The sequence below is a fragment of the Heterocephalus glaber genome, unplaced genomic scaffold, assembly GCF_053883595.1.
Source record: "Heterocephalus glaber isolate CG9 unplaced genomic scaffold, H.glaber_assembly_v1.0 deba00001481, whole genome shotgun sequence".
NCBI lineage: Eukaryota > Metazoa > Chordata > Mammalia > Rodentia > Bathyergidae > Heterocephalus > Heterocephalus glaber.
In genome coordinates this window covers 31203632-31219629 of record NW_028258317.1, presented here as the reverse complement: position 1 = coordinate 31219629, position 15998 = coordinate 31203632, and the positions used below count along the sequence as shown (strand labels likewise).

At 36.7% G+C, this 15998-nt stretch overlaps 1 protein-coding gene across 1 annotated transcript; it reads right to left on the bottom strand.

Annotated features, from left to right (window-relative positions):
• Window positions 1-12116: 12116 nt before the first annotated feature.
• Window positions 12117-12796, bottom strand: LOC147825882 (interferon beta-like). Its single transcript, XM_087183537.1, has one exon. It carries the CDS (start codon window positions 12679-12681, stop codon window positions 12118-12120), a length of 564 nt encoding a protein of 187 aa, XP_087039663.1. The 5' UTR covers window positions 12682-12796; the 3' UTR covers window position 12117.
• Window positions 12797-15998: the final 3202 nt, after the last annotated feature.

Sequence of the window (15998 nt, the reverse complement as noted above, 5' to 3'; positions counted from 1 at the left end):
AGGAGTAAACAAAATGTGGTATGTAGACACAATGGAGTATATGCTCCTTGAAATCATAATATTAAGTGAAATAAACCAAAACCACTAGTTTAAATATATTGTTTCTTTCATATGAGAAACCCAAATTATAAATAATGAACAAAATAAAAGATAGATAATAGGAAATAGGAAGATATAAATGGGAAGGGGTTCAGGAGAATGATGGAGGGGAGGGAAGCCAGGGAAAGAGGATGAGAAAAATAATTAAGATGTGTTTTTTACATGCATCCACCCCATGCAAGGAATGAAAATATCATGTACTTCAAACAAGTACTAATAAAATTTAATTTAAAAATACAATGAAAGCTTTGATAATCAACAACTTTGTAAAATTATGTTCTTTTAAATTTTAGTGTAATTTCTCTCCATATTATTTTCTTCTTATGAATTACATATATACTTATAACATAGAGATTGTTGTTACTGTATATAGTATATAAATTTAATAAACAAAATCATATGCAAATTATACACTCAAAATATATACTAATGTAATGAAATATTTAATCATCCTTCAAAACTGCTAAAAGCTATTTTAAATATAAAATTTTTTTGATAATTTTTAACTTGTATTATTACTGTAAAATATTTTAATTTCATTTCACATGGGAAAATAATCTTCAGCTTCTCCAGCTCTTACAAGTTTATGCAGATGTAGTCAATATTTTTCCTTTTCAGAACTGAACATAATTATGTGTTCAATAAATTTAATAGAATTAAATACTGAGCACAATTTGTGTTTAATTTCTAGAGCAAAACCACATTCACAGCCCCAATAATTAATTTTCCCGTATATGGGATCTGTATCATCCCCCAAGAGAATACATGTTTGAGAAAAGGTCACATTGATTTTGATCAAATTGATCTTTTAAAACTTGCATTAGTATTCAAATATCTGAAACAACCTTCAGATATTTTAATTCTATTTGCTTATTACAAATAAACTATTTTTGCCTTAATGTCAATAATGTGATGTATATGTAAAAAAGTAAATGGACTGAATGATTTACTCTCATATCATGATTTAGTCTTGTATCATGCAATATAACAGCTATCCCTTCACATTTGTGTTTCATAGAAGGCAAAAGTTGTTGATTTTTGCAGTGACTGGGGATAAATAGAAAATAAAAATATGTACCAAACTGAAATAAAAAAAAAGATGAAAGGAATATTCTACTGGGAAAATGAGTAACAAATAAAAGAGTTCAACTCCTTCTTTTTCTTCTTTCTTTCTTTCTTTCTTTCTTTCTTTCTTTCTTCTCCTCTCTCTCTCCTTCCTTTTTTCTTTTTGAGAAGAGTTCAGATCCTGCTGGAATTAGTTCACTGAAAAACTCAGTTGCTTCTCAGAGAGATCAAGGAGAGACTGCTTATGTCTTTTTTTCATTGACTATTAAACTGTCCTATAGGGAGTTGCAACAGTGTCCAAAAGAAAAGCTGCAGGTCAAGGTGACATGAGGCAGGATCCAAAGAGAAGATCAGTTAGACTGTCTGCTAAAATGAAGACCAGGGCCAGGGATTTAGCTCAGTGGTTCCACTGCCTGCCTTGCAAGTGGAAGACCTGAGTTCGATTCCTGGAACCAAAATAAAATAAAATAAAATAAAGACCAAAAATGATGTGATAGAAAGAAACATAGATGTAAATGTGAAAATACTAGCTGAAATCAAGCAAGAAGTTGTTAAAGAAGACTACAACAATTAAAATGCTGAAAATAGAGAAACCACAATTATAGAGGCACCAGCTCTTAAAAAAGAAATTAAGGAAATGAAAGAGGAAAAAATTGATGACACTGGAGAAGAGGGAGGAGAAAAGAAAGAAGCAGTGACAGCAGAAGGAAAATAAGATGAAAAAGATCTGAAAAATAAAGAAGATCAAAATAGAAGAGAAAAGAAGATGAAAAACAAGACCCAAAAGAAAAAGAGGACAAAGATAGAAACAAGAAAGGAGAAGATGGAGAAAAGGAAGATTACCAAAATGAAAAAAGCAATGACAAGTTTGAAGATGGAGAAGGGAAAGAAGATGAAAAAGAGAGAAAATATGGCAAAGAGAAATGAAAAAGAAGGAGAGGATGGAAAAGAGAAAAAGAAGGAAAATAAAAAAAGGATAAAGATGGAAAAGAGAGAGGAGATGGAGAAGAGAAATATGAAAAAGAGGAGGAATATGGACAGGAACATGAAGGTGGAAATGCAGAAGATGGAAAGGAAAAAGAAAAAGATGGAAAAAAGGAAGAAGGAAAAGACAAGGGAGATGTGAAGGAACATAGAAGAGGAGATGGGAAAGATGAGAGAGAAAGAGGAAGATGAAAACAAAGCTGAAGTTGGAAATGAAGCTGAAACAGAAGAAGTTGAAAAACATGGAAAAAAAGAGTCTCTGAATATTGTTTAAAACTGCCCTATATAGTTTCATAACTTGGTGACACGTACCATCATGTAATATAAGCAGAGATAAATATTTTATCACATTTTTTTTTTGGTATTTCATTTCAGAACATTAATATTACATACTTTTTATTAGTCACAAAATGCCTAATATGAAAGTGGAATCTACAAGTTTTGTGACAATAATACTGGAATATATAAAAAATATGCTTTCAACTTTGTCAGTGAATTTTGCTTTGTGTATATTATGTTTAAATCTTTGAACTTGAATTATATATACATATTATAAATATACTGATAATTACAATAATAAATGTATAATTGAAGTACAAATACATATATATATATATGATAGATTCACAATATAGGGGGTTTCCAAAAGAAAAATTTCATGCAACATTCTTATGATTCTCTAAATCACTTTTATAAAGAAGGTGAACTATTTTCATTTAATGTTATGAGTTAGCAGTACCTTTCATAAATATAATTTTATTAATAACTTCAGAAAATATAAAGTTATAATTCAGTTTTTCAAAGAAATACAAACTCTTATTTCAGAAGGTCAGTTTCAATTATATGTATTTGTGAAAAGTCTTCCTAGAATTCACAATGTTTCACTGGATATATCTTAATTAAAAAGACTCTTTAAAGATGATAAAGATGGTTGTGGTTTGTTATATCTCAAAACTGTATCTAGTGAAACATTATAACCCTAGATTTATATACTGTGATGTTCATGACAGAATTTAAAAGTTTTCATTGAGATATAATTATCATAAGACTTGCTATTTTAGTAATTTCTAAGTGTGAAGTTCAATTGTTTTTAGTATGTTCATAAAGCTTTGCAACCATCACCACTGTCTACTTCCAGTGCATTTTCATCACCTAAATAAAAAGACAAAAGTACTAATTCATAGTTTCTCCCCTTTTCTCATCAACCACACACCACCCTCCATTCTCTGGCAATGCTTTCTGGTTCTGTGAAACTGCCAAATCTGAACAGTTCAAATAAATGGAATCATACAATAATTAAAAAAAAAACTTAGTTCTTTCAGCCCAGCAAGTGGAGAATAAGGTCTAGTGCAGTGCAGAGGATTAGATAAAGTTAGCAAACAGGCCAAGGCTCAAAGACAGATTATTATTGCTGGGTCCAGAGATTGTTTGCAGCTTTACTGCATTCTTTCCTCATAGAGAGGAAAGAAAGACACAACAATTAAATCACCATACTGTACACAAGAAAGGCGAGTTTGTGACAGCACAGCATTCTCTCTGGGTAAGGGGCAAGTGTTAATTCCATCCAGGTCTCTCCTAGTAGATAAATAATCTCAGAAGACCAATATTGCTCTTGCCATCTCAGGGGAAAGCAAAGGTAATGACAGCAGTGTAGCTGTGGGGTGGGATGGGGTGGTCTATCCCCCAGACCGCACATTCTTTGGGCGGCGTTGTTGAGCAAAAGAAAAATTATATTGTAACAGGGCAAAGATTAGAGTACATAGAATTTTAATTTTCTACTTCAAGTGACATTGTAGATTACTGTATTTTGTTTAATAAGTAAATAATTGTAAAAAAATCTATATTTCTTCTACACATCATTTTCATTTTCTATTTAAATAGGTGAACATATTCAGATATGTTGGAGGGCGGCAAATTGAAGGACTTCCCTGAGCTGCACAAATTCCCGCTACACCACTGGGAAATGATTACTTCAAAGGACACTTCCATTAGTGTAGTATATTTAAACAATAAAGGCAATATTAATAAAAGCAATAAATAATAAATTGTATAAAGTGCTTATTGTAAGTCAGACACTGTTCTTAGTACTTCAACAATTAATCCCCATGAACAATACCCTAGCTCAATGATGGTGAATCTTTTAGAGATAAGTGTCAGAGTTGCAACCCAAAACCCACATATGTATCACAAAGTGTCAACATTGCAATTAAACCTGAATACTGAGGTTTTAGTTTAGAAAAAATAACTCATACATTAACATCTTTTGTCTTAAAAGAAAAACAATACATGTGCCATAGGTTTGCCACTACTGTCTTAGCTTTTCATATCTATTGAAAACTTACCGTGTGCCCAGACCCATTAAGCTAAAGGAGACCTCAGTGACTAAGGCACACATTGAGAGGTTCGACTCTTATTCCCATTTACAACAGAAAAAGTGAAAGCACAGGGAGCTCAAGAACTGTGGAGCCATTGATGACTCCATTATAAGAGAAAATCCACTCTAAGTCTTCAGGTCTTACCTGCTCTCCAGGGATATTTCTGGCCATAAGAACAGAGCCGCTTGTAGATCAGTATTTTCCAGTCATTAGACTCCTTCCTGTGGAAAGGCAGATTCTTTCTCTGTCCCTCTCATTATTCTCCCTCACTGAAAATTCTGATTTGCTTAAGCCAGACATGGTACTTAGTCACTAACCTTGTCCATTTTACTGACATGGTTATTTTCTAGTCTTCATCTTCTTGAAAATGTATCTTCATAAAGTTGAATATATTTGTTAAACACTTTATGCACCCTAGATATGTGCCTTAAGACATGAACTAAAGCAAAAATGAAATCAAGGACCTAAATAAAATGAAACCAAGGAGCTGGGGCTCAGAGCTCTCATCTGGAAAGGCTCACTGAATGGATTAGTGGTGTAGAAATGGAAGGAGATCTGGAGAAATGAAGAGAATCCAGCACATTACAAGAGAGTTACTCAGATGACACATACTCATGTCACTTGCCTGGTCAGCTACTTGGTGCCTCTTATTTGTAGGCGGGCAGGTTTGGCTGCTAGGTCAATTATACTGATTTACTTTGAGGATTTGGTCCCAAATACAGTTCTGTCATGACAGAACTAAAGAAGATGAATTAGGAAAAAAAGAGTGTTTTATGGTGGTAGAAAATAGTTTTGCAATAATAAGCATAGAAAGGGAGCTAATGTGGCTTTGACTTTTTTTGTTGTTTTTTGTTTTAGTTGAATTTTGACTAATGTGATAACTGTAGCATTATCCCTTGAAGATTTGGGGTCTCCTCACACAAACAACTGCTGAATAAACATTTGATACCTTTATCTACATCCATTCATATGGTATTATAAGCTCCATTTACATTTGATTTTTAGAATTTGGCATGTAATAATTACAGTGCTGCTCCAGGTTGAAAAATCAATGGTTTTTGCCTGAAAACATGCCTGAAAATTTCCTCATTCTTCTTTATACATAGCTATATTCACTTTTCTAGCTACCAGAGATGTGGCCTTTAATAGCTGACCTATTTCCTTTTTAAAATACTTCTTCAGGAATTTGTGTGATAACTCTACACAGAAAAATCTTCTTATCAAACTGATGTACTTCAGTCAAGTCCTTACCAATTCAGGAACTCAGTCCTGAATTTTTTTTCTTTCTTGTGATACTGGGCCTTTTCACTGAGTTACATCCACAGGCTTTTGTTTATTTTTAATTTTGAGACAGAATCTCACTATATCTCTAAGTTGCTCAACTAGGATTTGAACTCCCAATCCACCTACCTCAGGTGCTCAGAATGGTAGGATTACACCAGTCAATATTTATGAAAGGAAAAATAATTGTTAAGTGCTAGAGAAATACCAGTAAATACTCTATACATGAATTGAGAGGACAATCGGTGAAAAGATAGTTTTAAATTCTTCAAGCTTCTCCAAAGAAAGTTTTATTGAACAATTCTGTTGAGTATTTAGGAAAAAAAAAGAGAAAGTATTTGATTTGGGGAACATTGTTATCAAGTTTCTATTGATATGACTTAGAATATCAGTGAGAAACAACAACCTGATTAGAAATCAAAGATTCATTCTCCCCTTTTATGACAGTGATCCTCAAGGACCTGCAAAAAGTTGCACAGTCATGCTTTCCCTATTTCCTCAAGTGTTAAGGACAGAACTTCAATTTTATAATGTGTCCCAAGACCTTCTCTAAATACTCATAGCTACATTCATGATGCTCGCAGGGGGAAAAAAGAAACATGTCCTGCACGTAAATTGCAGAATTAGGCCTTGGGAGTCACTTATTTTAATAAAAGGAGTGCTAAAATAAAATTGGTTATTTTTCCTATTGAAAATAGAAATAGTATGCCTAGTGTACAGTGAAGGATAGTCTCATTTGAAGAACTTGTCCTTTGTTCCCACAAGTCACCCAAACAGAATTCCTTTTAACTTTTTTGGCATATCTGGGCCATACACCTGGATCAATTAAATATGGATTGAAGTGATTTTTTTTTTTTTTGGCCTAGAGCCTAGGCCCATGAAAACACACCCTTGTGATTCGCTATAGTTGCCCTCTTTGAAACCATGGACACATTTGCAGTCATGTGTTGAAGATGTCAAGACGAAAGTACAGGCAGCACTCAAGTCCTGGAATCATTGTGTGAAGGCAGGCCAAACAACCACCGATCTGATCAGGAAGTCCTGCACTGAGCTCTAATGTGAAGGAAAGATAAATTCGCACTGTGTTCTAATTATTGGTAGGGTTTTTTTTTTTTAAATCAACTTAACTGACAAAAGTCTTTTAAAAAGGTCATATTGAAGAATCTTTGGAACAAAAACATCAGACTTTAGAAACTTCAAACACCTCTCAAGAATTTCGACATATAAAACATTGTAAGTTGTAACATTATTTATAGAAAACAAAGCATGTTCTTTCTACATCTGTTTTTTTTTCTACATCTGTTTTTATTCATAATGAATAATGCACAACGCACTGTACAAATAATGTCATGCTTTGATTTCAGATATCTTTCAGCTGCAACGAAAACCTGAGTTGAGGTTGCCTTTGGGGCTTAGGAAACAGTGATGACAGGGGTTGAGTCCAGAGTAGGACTTGGGCTTCTTTACTTGCTGACTTTTCCTTGAGAACTGCTAATGAGGAAGAAGAGTCGCTGAATTTCCCCTCTGACAACCTCCCAGGAACAGGTGCTGTATTCTTTTTTTTTTTTTTTTTTTTCCTTCAGAGGACAGATGATTCCTTGGAAATCCTTCAGGACAGCAAATCCCAAGGAGAGAGAACCCGAGTTTCTGCCTGCGTTCGCTTCAGGTGGTCTCGCAGCTGAGCAAGCCTAGCCTAGCGAACATTTGCTCGCGCACCAGCTCATCCCAGGCTGCAAAGTTGTCCCCCTGCATGCTGAAGAGGTGGAAGATCTGCTGGAGCATCTGATGGCAGAGACAGGTGGCTTGAGTCTTCTGGATATAGACGAAGTTACTGCCTTTTTTCTAAGACAATCTGAAGTCGGTTCTGCCGTTCACGCCTTTCTGAGAGGGGTTCCTCTGTAGCTGCCTTAGGAGCAGAAAGGTTTCTCCAGGCCTCAGCCCCAAGGGGTGCTCCAGCCAAGTGAGCTGGAGGAGAGAGCTGCGGACCATCGTAAGTTCCGCGCTTCCCCGGGCGGCCGCGAGGGGGCGCCGGGCGCCGCTGCAGGAGGCGAGGAGGGCGGAGGCCGGGCGTGCGCGGTTCCGCTGTGGCGCGGGACTGAGAAGCGCGGGCGCGGCGTGGTTTCCGCAAGGTCGGGCAGCCAGTGAGGTGCTCGCGGCGTCTCCTCCCGTTGTTTCTGCCGCCGAAACCCTGAGTATAGATCGGACGGGGTTGCCAGTTGGAGGTCTCGGGCCGCTGGGCCGCAGGGCCGCAGCCTTGGTGCTGGGGGCAGCGCGCGGAGCCTCGTGTTCTGGCCGTGGTCCGCGTAGGGTCTTTTTTTTTTTTTTTTAATTAAGTTTATTGGTACGTTTTAGATATACATAATGATCACATTCATCATAGGGAATTTGTACCTGTACATGATATATCTTTTTTCTTTTTCCCCCCATTCCCCTCCCCTCCCTTCAACCCCTCTTCCCCTACTTCTTTACAAAAAATTTCTTTCCATTTTTCCTTCTCTTCTCTCTTTTTTAATTTCCCTACCTTCCTTTCCCTCACCCCCTCCCTCTCTGGTGCCTCTTCCCCTTGAACATTTTCTTCCCATTTCCCAGTATTTATTACATATTTTGGTCCTTATTTACACTTTCAGTTTCTCTCACCAGAGAAACAATGTGGTATTTTTAAAAATAAACTTGATTTTATCCCATTCCCCTCACCTTTCATTACAACTCTCCCCCTCCCTATGTGCAAAAGCTTTGTTTCCATTTTTTCTCTTCTATGTTCACTTTTTTTCTTGCCCCTTCCTTCCTTTCTCCCTTCCTCCTCCCTTGTTTCCCTTTCCATTTGAACATTTTCTTCCCATTTCCCAATATTTATCATACCTTTTACTCCTTATTTTCTCTTGGTTTCTCACACCAGAGGAACAATGTGATATTTAAACATTTGTGTCCAATTTATTTTACTTAAGAGTATGGCTTCAAGGTCTATCTGTTTAGCTATAGATGTCTGAAGCTCATCCTTCTTTATAGCAGAGTAATACTCCATTACATAAAAACCCCACATCTTTATCCACTTCTCAGTTGATGGGCAATTGGGCTGTTTTCAAGATTTAGCTCTTACAAACTGTACTGCCATAAACATAAGTGTGCATGTATCGCTGTGGTATGATGCTTTTCTTTCAGGAAGATACCAAGAAGGGGAATAGCTGGGTCAAATGGAACCTCTAGTTTTAGTTTTTTGAGAAATCTCCACACTGATTTCCACAGTGATTGCATTGCACCAGTCTATACTCCCACCAGCAGTGGAGTAGGGTTCTTTTTTCCCCACAGCCCCTCCAGCATTTGTTATTGGTTGATTTCTTGATAGCAGCCATTCTTTCTGGAGTAAGATGGAATCTCAGCATTGTTTTAATTTGGATTTCATGAATGAACAGTAATGTTGAACATTTTTTCATATATTTACTTGCCATTTCTAATTCTTCATCTGAGAAGAGTCTTTTCGTTTCAGATCCCCGTTTTTGGATTGGGTCTTTAAATCTGGGGAGGGGTCTGATTTCTTTTTTTGAGTTTTTTATGTATTCTAGATAATAGTCCTTTATCTGAGGAACAGGTGGTAAAAGTTTTTCCCCAGGCTGTGGGTTATCTCTTCACTCTGTTGGTGGTTTCTTTTGCTGTGCAAAAGCTTTTTAATAAAATGGGTCTCAGTTGTTGATTCTTTGTAGTATTTTCCGTGAGGTCTGGGTTTTGTTCACGAAGGCTTTGCCTACTGCTATGACCTAAACCATTCTACCTATTCTCTCTTCTTGCAGATTTAGTGTTTCTGTTTTAATATTTAGGTTTTTGATCCATTTTTATTTTAGTTTAGCACATGGTGAAAGATACGGGTCTAGTTTCAATCTTAGGCATGTAGAAAGCCAGTTTTTCCTGCAGTTTATTAAAGAGGCTATCTTTCTTCCAATGAAGCTATTTGCCTCCTTTGTCAAAGATAAGGAGGCTGAGTATGTCTGGAGTTGTTTCTGCATCTTCTAATCTGTTCCATTGATTCTCAGGTCTGTTTTTTGCCAGTACCATGCTGTTTTTATCACATTAGCTTTGTAGTATAATTTCAAGTCAGAGATGGTGATGCTCCCTGCCTTGCCTGGGTACAGTTGCCTTGTCCTGGAACTTCATCTGTCTATGGAGGGAGCCTTTCCAGCATGAACTTGTGCCCTGAGGGCTGAGACGGCTCCAGAAGCCAGGGTGGTGGTGTTCAGGGACTGCAGGCTGGAAGGTCAGTGGGAATGAGGTGGGGGAGGGAGGATGAGGAGGGAACTTCAGTTGTTTTCAAGATCGCCACTTTCTGAATGGAGAGAATTGATGTGTTTCACGACAAGTTCTCCAGACTCAGGGACCATTTCAGACAACTTTGAATGAACTTGGAGGGAGTAGAACTTCTTCCAAAGGACCTGACCTTCCCCCCTGTTGAGCAAGTGAGGGGTGTGGGTCATGGAACACTGAGTAGATCTGAAGTTCCCACTCTTTGGACCTACACCCAAGCTGCGTGGACTGTGAGATTCTTTATTCTGTGAAAGGGTTAATTTTGTCAGTTTTATGATCTGGATTTCTGTTTCAGTTTTTCTTTTTTTTTTTTTTTTTTTGGTACTGGGGATTGAACTCGGGTCCTTGTATAGCAGGCAGCAAAACCATTGAACTAAATCCCCAGCCCTCTGTTTCAGTTTTTAAATCTCCTTTCACAGTGACAGTATGCACAGTCTCTCCTGATCTGCATTGTTCATGTTGTGTTTTCACCTCTTTTATGTGTGAGTGAGTGTGTGTGTGTGTGTGTATGTGTGTGTACTGAGGGATAGATTCATTGATCCACTTTCCTATTTTCCTATTGTAAGGGAAATGTGACTTTTTTATGTCTGTGGTAATTTGGTTATTTTTGGACACACATGAGATTGAAATATTCATAAAGCTAGGAAAATTATAGGGATTAATACCAAAAAATTAAATGTTTTTAGACTGGTAAAGGAAAGCTGGGTGAAAATGACAGGAACACTTTATTACCACAAATGACTCCAGGAATCCTTATATCATCATTAGTAATGTTCTCAAGATGGATTGAATTAGTTACCGGTTTTAGCTTACCAAAAGAAGAAAAATGGAAGAGCAACTGGTATTCAAAGTAGTAGTAATTAAAACAATGATAACTTATTACTGTAAATAAATATGTCATGATTTAAAATTTATATGTTAAATATGTTGATATGATTTTTCAGTACATCAATTGCCTTAAACTTCAGAAGAGATGTATGCAAAAATAGAAAAGCCACACACCCAGCAAATAACCAATGGCTTTTCTAGATCGCTTCTTTTTCTGCGCTTCAGAATCACTAACTCCTCCGGTCTCATCTCCACTTTCACCTCTGCCTGAGGTGATTGCATTTCAACTCAGCTTCTGGGCTCATCATTGTCCATAGCAAATGTGAAGCAAGCAAATCCTGCATGTGATGCTAAATAACATTAGCCTTTAAAAAAAAAGTGTCAGAATCTTTAAAATATTACACAATCTTTTTTGTTAAATATTTTTTTCTCGAGAGTGTTGTGTTGCTCTTTCTGAATTACTTTCATCTTAAGTTTAGAACTAAAATAGCAAAGTAACAATGAAAACAGGAAGGTCCTGAACCACTGATTTTAGGATTTATCACTGAATCATTTTTTCCCTTCTGCACTGAACATTCCTAGAAAGTTACCATTGCATTTGAGTAGACTGAAGCAGGAGAAAATGAAGGCAACTCTGACTATGATAAAAGGAAGAAAAGCACCAAAGACAATGGGTATTCGCTGTATCCTTTTATTCACATCCCATCTATTCAAGTGTCCTTTCTGGCTTAATTCTATGAAGCCAGCTGTGCTTGCCCCTTCCCTTCCAATCCCTTACAATTCGTGTCACTCTAATTTACCTAGAAGGTTAAGTTCCCTTATTATCTCTTACCTTGTGTATTACATGTGGCTTCCTTGAATTTTAAATTCCTCAAAGGCAGGGCCCAGAAACTGTACTACTTTGCAGGCATATATTTAATAAAGAACATCTAATAGCTGCTCAGCAATTGTTAACATCAATGGCCACATAAACCAAGTTGAAAGGAAAACTCCCATTCTGATGTTATGTCATAAATAATTTACTTTCCAAGGTAAAAATTTAAATAAAGAATACAAATAACTTAATTCATAAATTAATAAATGGTTTCAGCTCTTCTACTGTCCTTTCCCATGCAGTCCATTTGTTGTCAGTCACTTCATGAAAATTTCCTGAAGGCATTGTCCTGTCCCAGTGGCACAGCCTGGCCTATCTTCAGTCTTGGAAATAATCTGTAAGTCTGTTAATGAAGGAAAAGTTCCTGGAGAGTTCTACCTGGACTACTGTCCAGGCACAAATGCTGTTGTCCTTGGCCTTCATGTGCCTCCTGATCCTCCAATAATACCCCTTCAGGCGTGGAATGATCATGGTGTCCTCCCAGGTAATGTCCTTCTTCTCCAGTATTTCCTGCAGGAGTGTCTTCAGACTGTCCATCTGCTGATGGAGTTCAACAAGGAGGTTCTCAACAATGGTCTCATTCCATACAGTGTTAGAGAAATTTTTTCTGACAATATCCAAGATATTCTGGAGCATCTCCTGGATGACAAGAGCAGCATTCTCCTTCCGGAAGTGCTGTGGTTGCTTGATCTCCTCAGGGAATTTGAAATCCATCCTGTCCTTGAGGCAATATTCAGGTTTTCCTTTCAACTGCTTCAAAAGCTCCCCACAGGCCAAACTGCTGCTGCGTTGTTGGGCTTGAAGCAATTTGTAGCTTAAGGAAAGAGATATGGTAGAGAAGGACAACAGGAGAGCGATTTGGAGGATACACCTGTTGGCCATGATGAAAACCAGAATGGTGTTGTCTGTTACCCACACGATGGAGCAAAATCTCCAAAGTCTGCAGTGAGTGTCTTTCCTCCATGGGTATGGGCCATTTATATGGAATGGTCCTCTATGTTTCACAGGAATTTCCCACTTTCAGTTCTCCCTTTCAGTTTTCCTATGTCACTTAACTACATTTTACATTTTAACATCTAACATTTTAAAGCTCCTATTTTATAAAATATATATGAGGGCAAAGATACACAAGCTGTGAGAATTTCTAATGTTTTGTAAAGTTTTGGTAATTGCTAAAGAAAAAGGAGAGAAAAGGACCTGGGAGAAAGCAAAGGAAATCAGAGGACTTGAAAACCAAAGAGCCCACAAATAGCTAAGAGGTATTAACTGAAAAGCCAATCACAGGACAGCAGATGACTCTAGGTACAGTTTTTCCCATTGCAAAAGTAGATTATGTGTGAGGTTCTTTGAAAATTCAGAGAGTCCTTGGAATGGTGTAGGGTATGAAGCATTTTGAAACCAACCAGCCATGACTTTCTCTGGGAATAGGTTACTACACTGAGAAGAAACTGTTACAGATGGAATAAAATTTGAGCAGAATAGAAGTAACAGGGACAAGGAAAGAAAAGGAATTTTAGGACAGTGATGGTGATATTTTTAGAGACCAAGTTCCTAAACTGCAGCCCAAAACCCACTTATTTATCACAAAGTGCCAACACTATAATTAAACCTGAATGCTTGGCTACTGGGGCGATGCTGGGGAAACTTGCCTCATGTCCCAACAGAGAGGATCTGTGTGCCTGAGGTGGCACATGTGCTACAGGTTCACCACCACCACTGTAGGGGGTGAGCAATTCAGAAAACAACTGGCTAAAGTTTTAAACATTTCACAAAAGTAACAGAAGAGGGAGCTCTTAGGAAAAAACACACTGACTACTTAATAGTTCTATACAAATGATCAATTGAAAAGTGTGAAGTGGAATGTAATACAAATTTATTATTGGGGAAGAAGAAAAGTAGAATAATTTACCTACAAATAATGAAAATATTGCAGGAAGACACACATAGATCACAACTGCAACATACTGTCACCAAAAGAGTTTTAAACTATTGAGACATTATGCAAAACAATACAAATTAGAATTAGAAAACAACAGACATGGAGTTACATATGTAGGAAATAATCAGAAATAAAATAAAATAAAAACCAAAATTTTGGTTAACTTAGATACAGTCACAAGAAATGAGAATTTGGGGGAATGTCTGGAATGGAAGAAAAGCTTCAACTCAGGGAAAACATAAGCAACTAGAATCCAACAGTACATAAAAATTATTATGTACTGAGTAAGGGGATATTGCTAAGATATTCAATCTTATAACATTATTTGGGGCAGATTACAAGGTCAAATGGCCGAATCTTAGAAAAAATTACAGAATATTAAAAATAATGTTGGAGCAAATGTGACGTTTTTGTCAAGATCTAAATCCAGAAACTATAATAAAAAATACTGATAAATGTGACTATAGACAAATTATAAATTTCAGTGTGACAAAAAATTTAAAAAGCTATTAAAACAAAGAGGAAAAGTAATATCCAAAACATATGTACAATCACAATGGGAGGGACAATTTATTCACTTACAAATTGCTCTGAAAATTAACAATCATCCGATACAAAAGTTTGTAAGTGGTCAGATACCAGGAATACAAATCTAAGGGGCCAATAAACATAGGAAAATTTGCCTAATGTTACTGATACACAAATGTAAATCAAACTAGTAAAGAAGCAACCATTTTTAATTAGTCAGATTTTCAAAGGGCTTGGGAAATGGGTATTCTAATATACTCCACAAAAGTATTAATTTACTCAAACCTACTGGAGAATGAGGTTGGTTAATTTTTTTAATTATCTGGAACAATGTCTCCCATTCTGCATGACAATCTGAGAGTGACTTTGACTCTACCCATCATGAGGTGGGGCCTGTGCCTCCTCTTCTTGTGTCTGAGTAGATTCTGTGGAAGAAGCAGTGCTGCATGGTTTTCGAGGCTGTGTCAGAAACGACATTGTAACTTCTAGTTTGTTTGCTAGAATCATTACTCTTATTCAGCCACCAAGTTAATGGTCTGACTGACCTGATCCTGCTGTCCTGTAAAAAGCTCAAACTAGCTCACAAGGAGGGACCATGTGGAAAGAGGCATTGTATTTCAAACTTTAAAATTTTAAGCAATGGAATTATTCCTTTACTTTCAATACCATGACTAGGAATTTACTTAGAGCTTTCCCTATAGAAGTGTGGGTGTATGTCTGCGTGTGTGCATGTGCGGATGTGTGGGTGCATGTGTGAGTGTTAAACGTGCAAAAAACATCTATAAATGTTCATTGTGGTGTTGTCATAGTAAAAATGAGAAATATCTATCTATAGAAAACTGGTTAAATAATAATGTGGTATGAACAAAATGAAATACAATTGATTCACTAAAAAAGAAAGATTATCTGATATGGACCTATTTCGCAAATTTGTGAAAATTATTTTTCACAAATAATTACACTTGCTTTGTAAATTAATAAAAAAAGTATGCATATGTACGCTGATACATACATTTGATCTTTTACTCTAAGCATACTCACTCAAATTTAATTGCAGTTACTTGAAAAGATAACTCTTTTTTTTTTTTTTTTGGTACCAGAGATCGAACTCGGGTATTTGCTCTTGCGCAGCAGGCGGTGAAACCACTGAGCTAAATCCCCAGCCCTTGAAGAGATAATTCTGACAGAGTAAGGATGTACTATGTAAGAAAGATCATTTCCTCTAAGTGGAGTTTTCCCCATGATAAGAATATATCTGGGAGGTAGAGGCATTAAGTTTCTTCATATTTTAGTATCCTTTGACAGAATTTAATGTTATTTTAATATAGTCTCTGCTTTATTCATGTTTAACATTTTTCTATAATGAATGCCCATTATTTGTATCATTAGAAAATATAGCTACATAAGAGAAATGGAAGATTTCATCTAAGAGCTCAGAAGGATGACTATGGTTCACAAAAGCTTAGTATAGGTTTTATAAAGAACTGAAGACAGGAGTTTGAAGGTTTCCAACTCAAAGAAAGGGTACGTACTGAAGAAGATAGTCCTATACTTTGAATGTTACAGTACATGCCTCCAAAGGCTGCATTCCCAGCAGGGAGCTGTTGGCAGATGACAGAGACTGTAGGAGCTGTGGCCTAGTAGGTCTTTAGGCCATTGTTGCGTGTGGCCTTTAAGAGGATTTTGAGGCCCTGACCCCTCCTCACTCTTTTGCTCCCTGTCCCTGAGGTGA

Excerpts from the sequence above, each read along its gene's own strand:
- LOC147825882 (XM_087183537.1), bottom strand. The coding sequence starts at position 12,681 with ATGGCCAACAGGTGTATCCTCCAAATCGCTCTCCTGTTGTCCTTCTCT.